General features: G+C 61.7%; 3 protein-coding genes across 4 annotated transcripts in view; 2 read left to right on the forward strand and 1 right to left on the reverse strand.

Annotated features, from left to right (window-relative positions):
* Gga1 (golgi-associated, gamma adaptin ear containing, ARF binding protein 1) overlaps positions 1 to 7,561 on the forward strand; it is a 19,293-nt gene extending 11,732 nt beyond the window's left edge. For both annotated transcript variants that reach the window (XM_005379210.2, XM_005379213.2), the window contains exons 10-17: positions 1,215 to 1,322; positions 2,125 to 2,277; positions 4,456 to 4,520; positions 4,790 to 4,962; positions 5,293 to 5,486; positions 6,072 to 6,241; positions 6,479 to 6,589; positions 6,673 to 7,561. In XM_005379210.2, coding sequence (XP_005379267.1) covers positions 1,215 to 1,322; positions 2,125 to 2,277; positions 4,456 to 4,520; positions 4,790 to 4,962; positions 5,293 to 5,486; positions 6,072 to 6,241; positions 6,479 to 6,589; positions 6,673 to 6,783 — 1,085 coding nt within the window. In that variant the 3' untranslated portion in view covers positions 6,784 to 7,561. The remainder of the gene's footprint in view (positions 1 to 1,214; positions 1,323 to 2,124; positions 2,278 to 4,455; positions 4,521 to 4,789; positions 4,963 to 5,292; positions 5,487 to 6,071; positions 6,242 to 6,478; positions 6,590 to 6,672) is intronic.
* Positions 7,562 to 8,449: 888 nt separating this feature from the next.
* LOC102007981 (translation initiation factor IF-2-like) lies at positions 8,450 to 12,542 on the reverse strand. Its single transcript, XM_005379216.1, has 2 exons — positions 12,217 to 12,542; positions 8,450 to 8,646 (listed from the first exon to the last, which is right to left on the reverse strand). Exons 1-2 carry the CDS (start codon positions 12,458 to 12,460, stop codon positions 8,531 to 8,533), a joined length of 360 nt encoding a protein of 119 aa, XP_005379273.1. The 5' UTR covers positions 12,461 to 12,542; the 3' UTR covers positions 8,450 to 8,530.
* Positions 12,543 to 12,548: 6 nt separating this feature from the next.
* The window catches only part of Sh3bp1 (SH3-domain binding protein 1), an 11,952-nt gene continuing 7,203 nt past the window's right edge, over positions 12,549 to 17,297 (forward strand). The window contains exons 1-7 of the mRNA XM_005379214.2: positions 12,549 to 12,607; positions 13,786 to 13,828; positions 14,052 to 14,156; positions 15,070 to 15,146; positions 15,399 to 15,510; positions 15,590 to 15,666; positions 16,078 to 16,225. Coding sequence (XP_005379271.1) covers positions 12,549 to 12,607; positions 13,786 to 13,828; positions 14,052 to 14,156; positions 15,070 to 15,146; positions 15,399 to 15,510; positions 15,590 to 15,666; positions 16,078 to 16,225 — 621 coding nt within the window. The remainder of the gene's footprint in view (positions 12,608 to 13,785; positions 13,829 to 14,051; positions 14,157 to 15,069; positions 15,147 to 15,398; positions 15,511 to 15,589; positions 15,667 to 16,077; positions 16,226 to 17,297) is intronic.

The raw sequence follows: 17,297 nt of genomic DNA on the forward strand, positions 1-17,297 counted from the left end.
GGCCCCCTTACCCAGCACTGACTGGGCTTTCTGCATTAGAAAGAAAGGCCCCCTTACCCAGCACTGACTGGGCTTTCTGCATTAGAAAGAAGGAAGCAGAATAGAGGCTGCACTGCCCTGACAGGCCTCTGAGATAAGCTCATTAGCAGGCATCTCACTCACTGCCCGCCAGCTGCAGAGGAGGACTGTCCCCTGTCACAGCTGTGCGCAGAGAGGGAAGTGACTGGCAGAGTGTTAGGGGAGCCAGGGGGGACCAAGGACTGTCTACCTCCCGCTGCTGCCCCCCTGGCAAGACTGAGCTGGAAGCCCAGCCTGAAGGTACAGGTCTGTAATCCCAGCACTCTGGGAGGCTGAGGCAGGAGGATCACAAGTGCAAGCCCAGCCAGGCAACGTAGCAGAACCCCATCTCAACATAAAAAATAGAAAGTGTTGGGGATGTAGTTCAGTGTGAAGGCCTTGGGTTCAATCGTCAGTACCACAAAAAAAGAAAATAGCTGGAAATCAGAATGGATCCCGTAGCCCAAGCATTTCCAGAGCTGAGCCTGGTAGCTTCTGCCTAGGCCACAGGTCCTTTTCCTTGTCTCTGCCTGCTGTCGGCCAGAGCCCCCGGGCATCTGCTTCCGTGGCCTGGGCACCAGGCCCCCCACCCAAGGGGCTCACTGCCCTGGCACCCAAGGAGGCAGCGTGTGAGGACCTGTCTTGTGGCAGGCGCTCTTCTGGGCCTTGGGGATGGGACCATGATCTCAGGTGACCAAAGCCTCCTTGCGGAGCTTGCAGCCCCTGCTGGGCGATGGGCAATGAGCCCCAGCCCCGAACAGTGGCAGTTTGTCAGACAGTGGCGAGTGGCTTGGAGAAAAGTAAGCAGGAGGGATGAGGCAGTGCAGGGTGGGGGTCAAGGAAGACCTGACGTGGATGGAGACACCAAAGGGGCGGCTCTGGGTGAAGGCCAGAGAGCGCAAGGGATGAAGGTGCGCAGAAATTCAAGGATGTCCGACTGCGGGGGCTACGCGGAGCCATGGAAGGGACAGTGTGCCAGGATATCCAGGATAGCCAGGCAGTGCAGCGAGGAAGCAAGGGAGACGGGAACCGAGGGCCTGGGTCTTGGGACGAGATGGGGTGCTCCAGCCTCTCCCCTCACCCAAGCAGGCCTGGAGGGGGCACTTGTCTCCTGACCCAGACGCCCCCACACGTCATTTCCCCTCCTGCCATTGCAGCGGAGATCCTGCAGGCCAACGACAACCTCACCCAGGTGATCAACCTCTACAAGCAGCTGGTGCAGGGTGAGGAGGTCAACGGTGAGGCTGCAGCTGGCTCCATCCCTGGTGAGGAGGGGCTGGTGCGCTGGGGGGAGTGCTGCAGGCTGCAGGCTGCCATTCTGGCCCCAGAGCTGGTGACTTGGCTGCCAGGGTGACCCTGGCCCCTTAAGATGGGGAAAGGCGCAGGGAGGGAGCTGCACCGAAGCCTGTGCCAGGCCTGCAGCTGTGGAGGAGGAAGTCTGGCTGGAGGGGTGTCGGGGATGAGCGAAGAAGGCAGGCTTTTCTTCACTTGACAAACCTGGCACCCGTGCTGGGCTGGATAACACCCCCAAAGCATGATTTGGTGATCAGAGGAAGGGAGGGAGCATGGGACACAAAAGTCTCAGTCTTGGCTCTAAGCAGGCCACAGTGGCGCCCAGGGATCCCAGAAGAGGCTGGAAGTGGCCCTGCTGGGGAGGAGAGGCGGGGCACTGCACAGAGGCAGCAAACACGTGCAAGGCTCCCAAGGATGGTGGCATTTGGCACGAGGGACAAGCAGGGGATACAGCTGTGTCCTGCACGACAACGTGGAGGTCGGAGAGGAGCCACAGAGCAGCCGGTGGTCCCAGAAGGTCCCTTAGCAGTGGTGTTGAGCTAGGGACATGTTTCTTAGAACCTGTCAGTCATTAAGTGGGCTGTGACTGCGTTCTGAGCAGCGGCACTCCCTGTGCTGTAGGAAGGGCCCCGCGGGCAGGTCCAGTGCTGTGCTGGCGTGGCCATGACAGGGAGGCTGGAGGCTGGTGGGGAGGCAAGAGGGTGCCTTGAAACCCGGAGCACCCCGAGAGCCACATGGCACCCAGGACTCAGCCACTGTCCTTTCCCACCCCAGGAAGCACCTCAGCCCTGCTGGACCTCTCAGGCCTGGACCTCCCTCCTGCCGGCACCACCTACCCAGCCATGCCCACCCACCCTGGTAGCCAAGCTAGTCCTGAGCAGCCCAGCGCCTCAGTTTCCTTGCTTGACGACGAGCTCATGTCTCTGGGTGAGGAAGGGCTGGCTGGAGGTGGGGCAGGGGCTCGGTGGGGCAGCTGCCCTTGCAGCCAGCTAAGCATCGGCGTTAGGCACCGCAGACGTGAATCGGGTGGAAGCATGGGGTGGACACTGGGTCACGTCCCAGCTGAGAGGCCAAGGCCCGGGGAAGCCCAGAGCAGTGTAGTCTCAGGGTGAGCCGGCCAGCCCAACCAACCTGCTACAAGCCAGCCACACCCGGTTCTGGACGTGGGACAGTTGTTGAGGGACTTCTCCGCAGTGGGTTGGACCTAGATTTGGGACAGAATCCCAGGATTTCTCTGAGAAGAGGAGTAGAGCTTCACTTCAAAAGCCCCAGAAGCTCCAGACCAGCTGAGGGCGGGACCCAACTTACTCCAGGCCAGACTAGAGGCCCTGAGTTCAGTAGGGGACCAGCCCTACTTCCTCAGAAGTCCAGCAGGCCCTCTCATGGAGCTGGGTTAAGCCGACAGGTGCAGGGCCTGCTTAAAGCCCTCTGAAGGCATGGTGGTGTGGACACGGACTCGCTGCATTCTCCGAGCCTCTCTGAACCTGGAGCTGGGGTGCGGCTCAGTGGCAGGGTGCTGCCTAGCGTGTCCGAGATGATAGGGGTCCTGGGCCCAGCAGTCTGCCCAACACAGTGCCCATTGCTGTGCCCCACCTTGCCTCAGACAGTCCTCCCCCACCACCTCAGCCAGAGCTGTCCATGTCGCCAGGGGACAGAGGCCAGCAGCAGCAGGGGCTCAGCAGGGAAGTGTAGGGGCTGCGATTCTGCCACCGCCCACCAAGCCCCTCTGCTGCTCTGACCTGCTGGCCCTTAGAAGGAGGGCGAGATGGGGTGAGTGGCCCTGACCTGCACCTGCTGAAGAGGCTGGTGTTGGAGCCTCCCCCGGGTCTTGGCCTCATTCCATGCCAGGGTGGCAAGGGGGAGAGCCCCCTACTCGCTTCCCAGAGGCAGAGCACAGTGCAGAGCCAGGAGGCCCACGCAAGGCAAGAGCGTGTTCTTCCCGGCAGGGCCAGGCAGGCAGAGGCAGACAGGGAAGCGACGGCAGTCGTGGTGGAGCCGTCCCCCACGGGAGAAGCAAGGTGTGCTTCGCACTTCCTGCCCCTAGCTGCTGCCGCAGCCCCGAGCATCCAGCTTCCTTCTGGTTTCTTCTCAAAGGCCCCAAGCACAGGAACAGGAACCAAAAGGGCCAGACAGACTGCAGTGGCCCCGGGGACCGCGGAGAGCCTCCGGCCGCAGGGGGTGCTGGTCCTGCGCTCCTGCGGTGGCAGGGAGAGTGGCGGCGGGGCTCCTGTCCGCCGTCAGGTGCTGGTGAAGGGTCTAGGTGGTTGCACGCTTACTGTGCACTCGAGATAGCTGCCGTTGTGGACTGTCAGCCCTGGGTCCCTCAGCAGAGTGGCAGAGCTTGTCCCAACTCCGGCAATAAGGCTCTGCGGAACCACAGCTGGACTTGGCTGCTTTCCAGCTGTGCGGCCTCGGGGCGGGTCGCATAGCCCCTCCGCTTCCCTTTCCTCATCCCCGCCTTCGCTTTTGTTCTGTGGCACTGAGGGCTGTGCTCCTCCGCTGCATCCCCAGCCCTGCCTGCGGCCGCCTCCTAAGGTTATTTGTGGACTGAGGGAGACCCACATGAGTGTGGCCAGCCCCTGGGGGCACGACAGTGTCAGCGGTCACCTCTGCCCGCGGGAGAACACTTCCTCCCTGCCCACTCACAAGCATTTGCTAGAAACGGGATAGCTCATCTTCTCTAGGTCTAATTTGGGGTGCGCTCGGCTTGGGGTGTTCAGGGCAGCGGGCAGGGTGGGCAGCAGACCAGCCCGAGGGCCTCAGTCTACTCTGTCATCATACACACGGGGACGCTGAGGCTCAGCTGGCAGTGCCCGCCCCATGGAGACTTAGGGGATCTGTGGGTCGGTTATCAGGGGCACAGTGCAGACCCTTTGGCCTGGGCCCTGAGATTGGGAGCACTTCCCCTCCTCAGCTTGGGACACTCGGAGGGCCCTGGTTCTGCCACTGAGCAGGGCAGAGGAAGTGCATGTGGGCTGCAGGAGGAGCAGTCACGGCTCAGGTTTCTCCTCTGAGCAGAGCTGCTCAGAAGGCGGGTGTGGGGCGGCACACAGCACCCTCGCCTCATCGCCCTCACTCCAGTCCTGTCTCTTCCGCCTCCCCCAGGCCTGGGTGACCCCACGCCCTCTGCAGGCCCCAGTTTGGATGGGGCCGGGTGGAACAGTTTCCAGGTAGGAGGGAACCAGCCTAGCCTGTCCTTGTCCCCAGGTCAGGGATGGTGAAGGGATGGGGGCAGGGGAGGCCCAAGGGACAAGGACGCCCACCCAGGGAGAAGGAAGGCAGCTAGTTTCTTCCCTCCTCTGCTTGGCCTTGAGGCCATAACCCAGCCTCGGGGTTGAGATGGGGCTCCCGTGTCACCTGCAGGGAGGGCGGGCACAACCAGGGGCTCTATCTTCTCTTCTGAGAGCCCTGCCTGTGGGTACCTGCTCTCTGCCCCCAGTCCTCGGATGGCGCTGAGCCCACAGTCCCTGGTCTGGCCCAGGCCCCCAGCACGGACAGCCAGCCTGCAACACAGACGCCCTTGCCCACGAGCAGCGGCCTGGACGACCTGGACCTCCTGGGGAAGACCCTCCTGCAGCAGTCGTTGCCCCCCGAGGCCCAGCAAATGCGGTGGTGAGGCTGCCATGGGTGGCGCAGGGTGGGTGCCGTCCCTGTCCTCACGGAGCAGCAGCCCCTAACAGGGACAGGCTCATCCCTTGCCCCAGGAACAAGGAGTGACCCCGGCAGGCCCAGGGGTAGTCCCCAGAGCACAGAGCTTATGTGCCCACTCACGCCCTCGGGATGCCAGCACCCTAGAGAAAGACCAGTGGGACAGCTAGCTCCAGGGAGCATCCTGGGCAGAGGGCAGTGACAGTGACACCAGGGCCGGGGAGCGCAGCATTCCTGGGCCCTGACCTCATAGCACATGAAGCATCCCTTCTTAATGCACTGTCCCCCAATAAGGGAGAAACAGCAGCCAGCCCCCCGGCTCACACTCCGAGACCTGCAGAACAAGAGCACCTGCAGCTCACCCAGCTCGGGTCCTGCCAGCCTCCTCCACGCTGGGTCGCCAGAGCCTCCGGGGCCTCTGCAACAGCCCACGCCCACCGAGCTGTCCCTCACCAACGTCACTGTGCCCCTGGAGTCCATCAAACCCAGTGAGTGGGGTGCAGCGGGCCAGTTCCCTGCCTCCTCGGGCCCTGCCACTATGGAGCACTCCCCTTCCCGGCCTCGTCTCTGCACACAGCTGCTCTAAAAGCTGCGGGTCACACAGGGCCCCACAGGACTTCCTCAGACGGGCCCGCATCCCCTCGCCTCCCTGAGACTGAAGTCAAACTGTGATGAAGACCCAGCCCCAGGCCCGGGGCATCTCCTGCCTCACAGTAGCGGGGCCTACCACCTGGTACAGGCCTTGAGCAGACAGGACTGGCCAGTCCTTGGCATCATCCATCTCTGTGACCTCACTGTGACTTGGGGGTCACACCCTGGGTTTCCCGGTCTTACTAGCAGGAGGACCCTGAGCCCAGAGCAGGGAAACGACTGTAACAGGTCACACAGTGAGAACGTGACCAAAGCCCTTACCCATCCTCCAGCCCGATGTGGGGGTGAACCTGGGCTGTGCGTCAGCGGCAGGCTGGGTGTCGCCTCCACCATCCGACTCTTCGCTGCACCGGGAGTCCATGAAGGCCCTGGGAGCGGGGCGGTCGGCCCCCTCACTGCCCTCCTACCTTTTCCCACCCCAGGCAGCATCCTGCCTGTGACTGTGTATGACCAGCACGGCTTCCGAGTCCTCTTCCACTTCGCCCGGGACCCGCTGCCGGGGCGCTCGGACGTGCTGGTGGTGGTGGTCTCCATGCTGAGCACTGCCCCGCAGCCCATCCGCAACATCGTTTTCCAGTCAGCTGTCCCCAAGGTGACACTGCGGGGCGGACGGCATGCTTCCTTCTAGTCCAGGCAGGGTGACTTGGGGCTTGGGAGCCGGGGCATGGGATGGGTCAGCGGGCGGGGTCCTTCTCCCTTGCTAGGAAGCAGGGGATCCAGAAGGCAGAGTCCCCAAGACCCTCAGAGGGGCACTGGCAGGCTGACCCTGGTCCTCAGCAGCAGGGGCGCATCTAAGCCTCCTGTACCCCTCCTGCCCTCCTGTACTCAGGTCATGAAGGTGAAGCTGCAGCCACCATCAGGCACAGAGCTGCCTGCATTCAACCCCATCGTCCACCCCTCAGCCATCACCCAGGTCCTGCTCCTCGCCAACCCCCAGAAGGTGAGGGGCTGGCTGTGACAGGGCGGTGTTTGGGGGATCCTCCTCCTCCCTCACTAACCATCTGCCTCACCTCTGTGCCCCAGGAGAAAGTTCGCCTCCGCTACAAGCTCATCTTCACCATGGGCGACCAGACCTACAACGAGATGGGGGATGTGGACCAGTTCCCCCCACCGGAAACCTGGGGGAGCCTCTAGAACAGAGGAGCTGGGGAGAGGGGGGCACAGAGGGAGCGGTCACTGTCCAGCCTGGGCGAGTCTAGGACACTGCTCCCCATGGCCGTGTACCGTTGGCCTGGTGCTTCTCCCCTCACCGCTGGGGCAGCCAAGTGACTCCTCCCTCCCAAGCTCTGCTGCCCTCCTGCTGAGCCAAACCCAGCAGGAAGCTGGGCCTGGGTTTGCACTGCTGGGAGCCTAAAGCAGGGGGCTGTGGGACTGGGAAGGACTCGGGGTTGAGGGGAGGACACATGGCCATCAGGCCCAGCCCTGCCCCTGGCCTGGGGTGAGTCTTCCCCACCTGTCTAATGCCTTATGGGAAGGCCCAGCCATAGGCTGTGCTGGAGCTGGGGACCAGCCGGCCTCCTTCATAGGAACCCAGTACTGTGGGGGTGACGTCTGTGCCCCCAGCTCTTTGCACTCTGGTATGTGGTTTGGCTCTCTTCTGGAGTGGCCCTGCGGCCACAGTCTGGGGCCGTGTTGGGGAGCCCCACATAGGCCCCGCTCCTGAGGCCTGCCTTTGCTGTCAGCCTCCTAAGGGGCTGCGGAGCCCAAGGGTGGTGCCAGAGGCAGGTGGCCTCCGAGGGGCTGCGGAGCTCCTGGGGTTCCCAGTGTGTCCTCTTCACTCATCGGCCCTCCTGGGGCCTCCGGTGGGCATCACCTCACCTCTGTCCATCTGTCTGTCTGTGGTCAGAAGTGGAGTCAATGTGTGAATGAGAGCAGGAGTATTTATGAAAATAAAACATCTTTTTTCCTGGAATAGCTGCTCTCTGGCCCTCCTGATGAGGGGGTCGCCCTGCAGACCTCCCTGCTGCCATCTTTGGCGTCAGGCCTCTCCGCATCCCCACCCCCACCCTGCACAGAAGAGGCCCTGCGCAGGGGCTGTGGCGGCTGCTGAGTCACCAGAGGGCCCTGAAGCGTCCCAGCTGGAAGTGAGGGGCCGCAGCTGCTGCAGTCACTGAGGGGCACTGGGCTGCTCAGAACTTCCCTGCTGCCTGTGCCGTCAGAACACGGCTGTGCCACCGCTGCCCCGCTTGGAGGGCCCCAGGCCCAGCTTCCTGGAGGCCACTCCCAGGATTCCAGTTGCAGCCTGTGTCAGGACTAGCCAGGAACCCTGAGCTGGGCACCCCTGCTCCTGGCTCAGGGTTTTCTCTGAGTGGTGGCTGAGGCCACCCCAGGCCAGGGTCTGAGCAGAGGGACCTGGAGCAAAGCCACCGAGCTGGTCCAGAGGAAAAGCCAGGCCCACACTTCCCTGCCTGCGCTGTGCGGAGGGATTCTGCTCAGCAGGGGAGGCTGCCCACGCTGGCTCCTCTAGGCAGTTACAGATGTGCTCCTCAAAGCCCCCGCAGAGTCGTGCATTTAAATAACCATTTTCACCCCCTATCCAGTGTTTCCTGGTCTACACTTGGCTCTGGACCCTTTCTATAGATAGTGTTGGCACCTGCCGGAGAGCAGCCTGGCTCTCCCGCTCCCCAGCTGATGGGGGACTCCCTGCCAGCCGCACCACAGTGCAGGGTGAGGGCTTCTCCAAGCTGGCTGAGCCACACGATGCACTGACTGGCCTCGTCCTGTTCCCTGGAGAGACACCTAGGGTGTCTCCTCATTGACTGCTGAGTTTGGAGTCGGTGCTGTGTGAGTTCGAGCAAAGTGCTTTCCTTTCTGGCCTTTACTTAGTTCCTTGTCCGAAAGGCACAGGGTAAGGCTCTTTGAGGTTCCTGCGCGGAAGGGCTCAGGCTGCGATGGTCTCTGGGTCCCGGCTCCCCCTTGTCCTCACCATCTCCATCTGTCTGTCAGCCAGTGCTCCTGAACAGCCCGGTACCAGGCACGCCTTGATCTTCCTCAAAGCTGTTGATTCAGACAGATCTGGAGTTAGAGGTCAGGCAGGGCTGCCCTGGGGAGCTGCAGTCTCCATCCCTTGAGAGGTGACTGCCGCCACCATGCCGAGAGCGTTGGGACTTCCCAGACCTCAAAGCCACATGTCCATCTTGACTTGTTTGGCCAGAGCCAGCAGTTGATTTAACTGCAGTGCACCATGCTCATGTGGTCAAGGAAGCCAGAAGTGATGCAGAGGCGTCTGTGGCCTGGGGAGGCCACCTGCGCCCTCCCGATCTCTGCAGCTCGCAGCCAGGCCTGCCCGGCAAGCAGACAAGGGGGTCCTGGGCCAGCCCGAAGCTGCATCTGCTCCCTGCAGCGCCCCACAAATGCACAGAACCACACTGTGAAAATACAAAAAGCTGAGGCTCTGGGTGTGAGGGAAGTGTTGGAGGTCACTCATGCAAGGCACAGTGGGGACCAGGAGTCTCAGGAAGTGGTGTCCAGTGTGGTGGCACCTTGATCTTGCCTCCCAACCACCCACCACCACCAGCCCTCTGCCCATCTGGCCTGTACTCTCCCGGGCTGGGGTCCAGGGCACACACAGCTCCAGGGACTCCAGGACTATGACTGAATCCTCATACCTCAGCCCAAGCCAGACCTTCTGGAAAGTTCCGTTGGCTTGGGGCAAGCACACCAGCCCCCAGCTGCTCCATATGGAAGCCACCACTGGGAAGGCAGCACCAGGACCACCACAAACTAGCAGTGTGTCAACCTGCCTAAGATGGGGTGTTAACTGCTGCCGCCACCTCAGGCTGCCCTACCCACATCCTGCTCAGGCTCTTAGCAGAACCACTACCCAGAGCGTGACAAGAAGTTTTCACAGACAAATCTGTGCCAAGACTGCTGGGCCCCTCCCAGGGGCCATGGGTTAAGTAAGACAGACATTAATAGCGTTCCAGGCAGTGTTTTCTTGTACAGTGAAAGGGAAACCATGGGCTTGAGGGCCATCAGATCTGCCTTCTGGCTTGGCCTCTACCACTTAGCCAGCTGGGCCAGGAGCCTGTAAAGTGGGGACAAAGATACTAACCTTAGCCGGGCGCAGTGGCGGATGCCTGCAATCCCAGCCCTGGGGAGGCTGAGGCAGGAGGATTGTTGTGAGTTCGAGACCAGCCTGGGCTACAAAGTGAGCTCAAGGCCAGCCTGAACTGCATAGCAAGACCCTGTCTCAAGACACACACACACACACACACACACACACACACACACACACAATTCACTCTGTAGCCCAAGCTGGCTTCAAACTCAATGATCCTCCTGCCTCAGCCTCCAAGGCCTGGGAGTACAGGCATGTGTCACCACGCCCAGCTTTGCCTTCATTCATTGAATCCAATAACCCAGGAGGTCCATTATCCTGGGGAGGATGCCAGGACTGAGAGGTGGATGTCTGGCCTAAGATGACTCAGCTAGTGACAGCCACAGCTGGGCAGGCCAGCTCCATCCATGCTGTCCCTCCCACTCTGTCCGTGCAGATTAAGTGTCCAGTGCCATGCATCCTCATTTGCCACTCAGACCATCCACATCTACTGAGTTCCCATGACTAGGGCAGTGGGTTCCAGAGGAGCCAGATAAGAGCCACACGGTCCCCAGCAGACAGCTGGCCTGGGAGATCCACCAAGTCAATAGGCCCCACGGTCAGGGGAGGGACAGGTCGGTGGTGACCTCTAAGGTTCCCCCCTACACTTGCAGTTCTAAAGAGCCACAGTCCCAATGTTCGCTATGGAAACTCCTGGGTCTGTCAGTCTTTCATTACAACATCCTACCAAGCAAAGCCTATGATCCAACCTTTCAGGCTTCCAGCCATCTGTGATTCAACATACGAGTGTGACAAGGGAGGCCCCAAGGTACACGGGTCACGCAGTCAAGAGGTACAACAGCCCCACCCAGCTCTGTCCCATAAGTCTCCTGGGTCCAGCGGGAGGGGAGCCTCAACCAGGGCGGAGTAGGGAGGGCAGGAGTGTGAGCCACCTGTTAGCGGGACTCAGGCTCTCTGCTGGTACAGCCGGACCAGACCAGCGGGGACAGAGGTATAAGCCAGATCTTGCCCTCAGAAACTTTCAGGCCAGCTGAGCAACTGGATGTGCTCCAACCCAGTGTGACACGGGCAGGAGACTGGGCTGGCACGGAGCAGCAGCACCATGGTTCAGCGACCCCCCTAAGAGACAGGAGGGGTGGTGCCTGGGGTCAAGCTGCTGACTTGGGGATCTTCAGTTTTCTCAGGCCACACCCAGGAGGTGTCTACACAAACCGGGCCCCAACAAAGTTCCCTAGCCAGTGGGGAAGGTAGAAGGCCAGGGCCAGAACCCACACATTCCAAACGGAGCGCCACACTTTAGGAAGGTCTGCACTGCTCTAGGGGGTGTCCCTCCATCAAAGTGTTTCCCAAGCCCTGCCCCGTCCCTGGAATCCCTGGCCAGTTGCCACCCTCTGTTTGGAGAAAAGGTAACCCTGGCTAGAGCCTTCGATCCCTTGGGCAGCCCCCCAACTTCCTGCAGGCAGGCTTCTGCTCAGGTGGGCTCCCCAACAGTTGGGAGGCTCTAGCCGGGCTGCAGCAGCTGCTGGTTGCCTCCCTCTCGCCAGCCCCTGAGGGGCCTGCCCGGCTGTGCCTTGAGGAAGTGGAGCGACAGCCAACTTCCGGTGAGTGCCCTCTAGGTACCAGGACCTGGACTGGGCACTGGGAGGATGGAACTGTGTGAGGCCAGGGTGCTGACTTTGAAAGTGCCCAGTCTGTACCCTCACACAGTAGGTGCTCAAGGAGTCAGCGACGGAAGTGAAACTAACAAGGAAGTACAGACGACGCCCCTCACCCTCACCCACCCCAGGATCCTGTGCTTTTTCAGGGGTGCAGCCGGCAGGGACAGGAGAGTTTATACCGTCGCCCCAGCCTCTCTGGTCGTCCTTCCATTAAGCAGCAGTTCGGAAGCACCCACTGTGTGTCCAGCTTGGTTTGGGGTGGAGGCTAAACACAATGAGTTTAAGGTTGAGGGCAGCACCCACACCATTGCTTCACAGGAAGGAGAGGCAGACTGCCAGGAGGCAAGCAAGGAGGCAGCTGTACAGATGGCAGAGACCCCTCTGAGGCCGGAGCTCCAGGAGAGTTCCTGGAGGCTGGGGGGTGGCATGCACCCCCTTAAAGGGGGGGCAGGAGCAGGAACCCGGAGGTGGAGGCTGGGGGGTAGGCTGAGGTATCTTGTCCACCTAGCCAGATGGGCAGGACCAGGACAGCTGTCCCTTCAGGCCACTAACGACAGGGAGTGCAGAGTTCCAGGGACCAGACTGAAGGCAAGCGCCCAAGAAGCCGAAGGTCTCCTCGGGGAGGGCGGGGCAGAGATGGCCTTGGCCTCCACCTGTCCCCAGGTCCTCTGGGGAGGGAGTAGAGCCCAGCATGCCTCCCGGTGCCCCAAGGGCTAGGACAGACCCGTCCTCGCCCTGTCCCTCCTGGGCCCTGAGGACGAAGCTCTGTTGCCCGTTTGGAGGGGTGCAAAGGTTGTCGGTCCTCAGACCTGCGGCTAGGGGGACAGGGGACGGCGGGGGCGGGCTTACCTGCTTCCCGCCACCCGGGCGGGGCGGGGCGGGGCGGGCCGGGGGAGGAGCCGCGACACCTGCGAAGGCGGGCGGCCACCTGGCAGCGTCGGGGTCGGCGGGGCCCAGAAGCCGGGAGAGAAGGAGGCGACAAACTTGGAGCGAAGAGTGACCTGGGGGCCGGGGGCGGAGTCGCAGGCGGGGCTGAGAGAGGCCGAGCGAGCGCGGCGCGGCGGCCCAGGAAGCCCGAGCGCCGCCCACCCATCCGGGGCGCCAGCGCACCGCCACGGCTGGGCCGGGGGCTCCCGGCCTCGACCCCTGCGCGACCCCGCCGCCCCCAGCCCGGCCCCAAGATGATGAAGAGACAGCTGCACCGCATGCGGCAGCTGGCCCAGACGGGCAGCTTGGGACGGTGAGTGTCGCCCCCTTCCTGGCAGCCCCGCTGTTGCCCCGCAGGACCAGAGCCGGGGGTAGACGGCTGGAGGGACCGGAGGGCACGGCGGAGGACAGCTGGGCAGCCTCCTTCCGTCCGGCCGGAGTCCTGCCCTCTCTTCCTCCCCGCTCCGAACGCCGCCAGGTCCCCTAGGCAGGGGTGACCTTGGGGAGAAGGGGCCCCTCGGCCCCTGACAGGGACCTGCAGAGGGGAGAGTATGCCCTGACCCTGCACTCTGGGTCTTCTCTGCCCCCTGAGCTTCCGAGTCCTCAGTCCTGCCCAGCCTCACTTGTCCGCTCTGGATGATGGGGACAATTGCCCACCTCTGACGGCTGCGTGGGGGAGGGGACGGCGGGCTAGGGCCCGGACCTTGGGGGAGGGGAGCAGGCAGGGTCCCTGCCGGGGAGGAGGGGCCTCCCCTGCCCCTCCTCCCGCCCCAGGCCTTCTGCTTCTCCGTTTTGCTTCTGCTTTTCCCAGGCTCAGGTGGAACCGTCCCCAGGTCTCCCGGTTCCCGCACCTAGCCCCTGAGCTGGTGCAGGGAGGCCGGAAGTTTGGGGAGCCTCTGAGGGCCTGTCTTCTCTGCTCCTCCTCCCCAGCCTCGAGTTCCCCATTCTCTGGGCCCAGGGAGGGGACCGGCTGTCCTGAGACTTGTTCTAGTGTCACAACGGCACAGGCGCCTGTGTGCACCGGCGGCCAGACCACCTTGCCCCCGCCTCAGCATCCCCATGTGTCCCTGGGCAGGGGTCCAGGCCTTGCCCACAGCTGCCCTCCAGAGTCCTGGGGGCCTGACAGCTGGGAGTCCCAGCTCCCACACTTCCCGTTCTTGGGGCAGCCTAGGCCTCCTCTTTCCGGGCAAGGCTGGCACTTTGTGGAGTGAGCAGAAGACAGGCTTTGCCCCTGTGTCCCAGAGCAGGGGCCCCTTGGGTTTCAGCGGCCCATCCTGTCTCGGGACACAGCCCAGGGTGGAGGAGGAAAAAGCCATGAATCCTATTCCGCCCGTGGAATGTGCTCCGACTGGGATGAAGCCGGGCCACCCAGGGCGGGCCCACCTGGGAGGGGCTAGGAAAGCCCTGGGGTCCAGGTGTCTTGCAGGGGACAGGGGGAGGCAGGGGGTTTCCTAGCCCAGGCTGGCTCAGCACAACCTCCCCTCCCCATAGCAACCCGGAGATGGCCGAGTTCCTGGGTGAGGAGCTGCTGCAGGTACGTGCCTGGGCGTGGGAGGCAGGCCCGTGCAGGCCGGGGAGGGGACGGGGCAGGCGGGGACGCTGGCTGTCCTCCCCCGAGGTTGACTCATTCCCCACACTTGGCCATGGGGTCCCCAGGAGGAGGGAGGAGAAGGCAGTTCCTGCTCTGGGGGAGCAACAGGGACGTGAGGGGGGACTGCGCCCCAGGATCCACTGCCCCCATGCCTTCCTCCTCCCAGGTGGAGCAGCGGCTGGAGCCGGCCAAACGGGCAGCCCATAATGTCCACAAGCGGCTGCAGGCCTGTCTGCAGGGCCAGAGTGGCGCTGACATGGACAAGCGGGTGGTGAGTTCAGGGCTGGAGTCTCCCTGCCAGTGTGAGCCTTGGGCACCGAGGGCACTCGGGTACCACTTCAGGCCCCCGGGCTCCCAATCCCCTTCTTGACCTTGCATCCCTCTGCACCATCCTATGAAGGAGGCCAGGCCTCTGGCTGCCGCGGGGCATCGCCATGCTATCAGCTCGCAGAGCAGGCTCTCCACCAGGCAGCTACTAAGGGAGCAACATTTGAGCTAGGTTTTAAGTGACGCTGTGGTATTAATAAGCAAGCGCCATTTACTGACCCATGCCTGCCAGTCTCTTGCTAAGATAGGCTACACATTGTCTCACCGAATGCTGGCTGCCGCCCTAGCAGGAGGTGCTGTTTCACAAATGAGGAAATGGAGCCTTAAAGTTACTCACCAAAGGTCACACCCCTAGCAAGTGACAAAAGCGAGGTTTGACCTCTCCTCTCTGTAATCTCAAGGCTAGTGCTGTCCATAAGCCAGGCCGGAGTGTGGAGGGCATGTTTTGAAGTCAATCAAGGATTCAATAAGGCCCAGGCAGAGCTGGGGGTGGGAACAGGGAGCCATGGAGGGTTTGAGCTCAGTGCCCACTGTTGGCCAGGTCAGCCACATATCCCCCGGGAGGGAAAGCGTCCCGCCGTAATGTCGGTTCCCCCTTCCTTTCACCCTCGGCCTTAAGGCTCTTGCCCTCTGTGGTTGGTAGTTTCCTTGTCTGTGATGGGACTTGGCCATCCCTTCCTGCCCAATCAGGTGGCTTCTGAGAGAGGGGGAAGGGGACCCAGATGGGTGGGGCTCTGACATGGTCGGCGGGGGTGCCACCCCCTCCATGCTGAGCTGCCCTCTGGTCGGTTTCCACTCGCACCCATGACTACCGCCTCCTGGGTCCCCTCCTCCCCACCCGCCTGCTGTGCCTGCAGAAAAAGCTTCCCCTCATGGCTCTGTCTGCCACGATGGCCGAGAGCTTCAAGGAGCTGGACCCTGACTCCAGCATAGGGTGAGCATGGCCGGGGCTGAGCCCTCACCTGAGGATGTCAAGAAGCAGTCAGGGCTGGGAGGGGCCTGCATCAGCAAGGGCAGCCAGGCGGGCAGGGGGACCAGGCTGGGGACAGTGTTAGGTTAGTGAGGACGCCAGGGCTGGGCAGAGACCAGAGGAGCAGGAAGTGACGGGGAGGGGAGGCCCCACCGAGTAGGCGTGGGGCGGGGTGAGTGCCGTGGGGCCTGGGCCCACCAGCCCCTGTGTCCACAGGAAGGCCTTGGAGATGAGCTGCGCCATCCAGAACCAGCTGGCCCGAATCCTGGCTGAGTTCGAGATGGCCCTGGAGCGGGACGTCCTGCAGCCGCTCAGCAGGCTGAGTGAGGTGACCCTGCCCTCCAGCCCGGCCTTCCCACCCTCTAGCTCCCTGCTCCAAGCCCCTGAACCCTCTCGTCTGTCCTCAGGAGGAGCTGCCCGCCATTCTCAAGCACAAGAAGAGCCTGCAGAAGCTGGTGTCTGACTGGAACACCCTCAAGAGCAGGTAGGAGCCGGAAGGAGCCCAGGGCAGGACACTGGTAGCCCAGAGAGCCTGAGCCCCCTGCCTCCCCTGGGGGACACTGCAGGGCCCACTGGGTACAGGGATACAGCTGGTCCATGGAAGCCCACGTGGTGAAGGTACATGTGAGGGTGTGCACATGTGCGGCAGTTGACAGGAAAGCCTGGATCCCAGGATGGTCCCTGGGCCTCCACCCTGCACTCCCAGCTGAGTGGCTGTAATCACCAAGTCTATCGCCAGGGGGCGACCCAGAGCACTCCAGCTCAGTCTTGGCAGAGACCCAAGGGATTTTCATCTGTACATCCCAGAACGCTGTGTGGTCCCTGTATGGAGGGGACACTTGGCTCTGGGCATGCAGTGGGGCTGGTGACCACCCCACCTTGGGATCATCCCCAGGCTCAGCCAGGCCGCCAAGAACTCCGGCAGCGGTCAAGGCCTGGGCAGCGGTCCAGGCAGCTACAGCCACACCACAGCAGCTGCCAACAAGGTGGAGACGCTGAGGGAGGAGGAGGAGGAGCTGAAGAGGAGGGTGGAACAGTGCAAGGTGAGGAGTGTGGGGGCCTGGTGTGTGCAGGTAGCATCCCTGTTTCACAGAGGAGGAGAATGAGGCTCAGGTGGGACCTGACTCACCCAAGGTCACACTTCTGGGAAGCAACAGGGGTGGGTGGGCTTTGGGTCAAGACAGTTGGGGCCAGTTGCTGTATACTGGTCATTACCTCATGGCCTCCTGGGTCTACACCACATGCAAACACGTGGGAGGCAGGAACACGATGCGGTCTCTGGACCCTGAGGTAAACATACTGGGTGAATGAATGAATGGTGCTGGAAGTAAGTGAATGAAAAATGATTATAGCCAAGTACGGTGGTGCACACCTGGGAGGTTGAGGCAGGAGGAGAAAAAGTCCCAGCTCAATCTAAGCAACTTAGCAAGACCTTCTTTTAAAAGACAGAAAGGGCCAGGCATGTAGCTCAGTACAAAGGCCCTGGATTCAAGCCTCAGTATTTACCTACCACCCCCGCCAAAAATTATTATAGCCAAGAATAGTGATACATGTCTGTAATCTCAGCTACTCAGGAAGCTGAGGCAGGAGGATCACAAGTTTAAGCTCAGCCTGAATTTAACAATTTAGCAAGATTCTGCCTCTAAGTAAAATATAAGAAGGGCTGAGGATGTAGCTCAGGGTAGAAGCCCCTGGATTGGATGTTTAGTAGTGCAAGAGCAGCAAAAAGGTGTGACCACAAAGCAAAACAAAACAAAACAAAAAAGACAAGCCAGGCGTGGTTGCACACGCCTGTAATCCCAGCACTCAGGAGGCTGAGGCAGGAGGATCGTTGTGAGTTTGAGACCAGCCTGGGCTACAAAGTGAGCTCAGGGCCAGCCTGAACTGCATAGTGAGACCCTGTCTAAAAAAAAAAAGAAGGAATGACCAGGAGCTGGGGATATAGTTCAGCGGTATAAGCAGTTGCTTGGCAAGCCTGAGATCATGAGTTCCATTCCCGGTATCAAAAAAAAAAAAAAAGGGGGGGCTGGGGATTTAGCTCAGCGGCAAAAAGCGCCTGTCTGGCAAGCGCAAGGTCGCGAGTTCGGTTCCCGGTACCGGAGAAAAACCAAAAAA

This window comes from Chinchilla lanigera, unplaced genomic scaffold (genome assembly GCF_000276665.1).
Source record: "Chinchilla lanigera isolate Chin_1 unplaced genomic scaffold, ChiLan1.0 scaffold00012, whole genome shotgun sequence".
Lineage (NCBI taxonomy): Eukaryota > Metazoa > Chordata > Mammalia > Rodentia > Chinchillidae > Chinchilla > Chinchilla lanigera.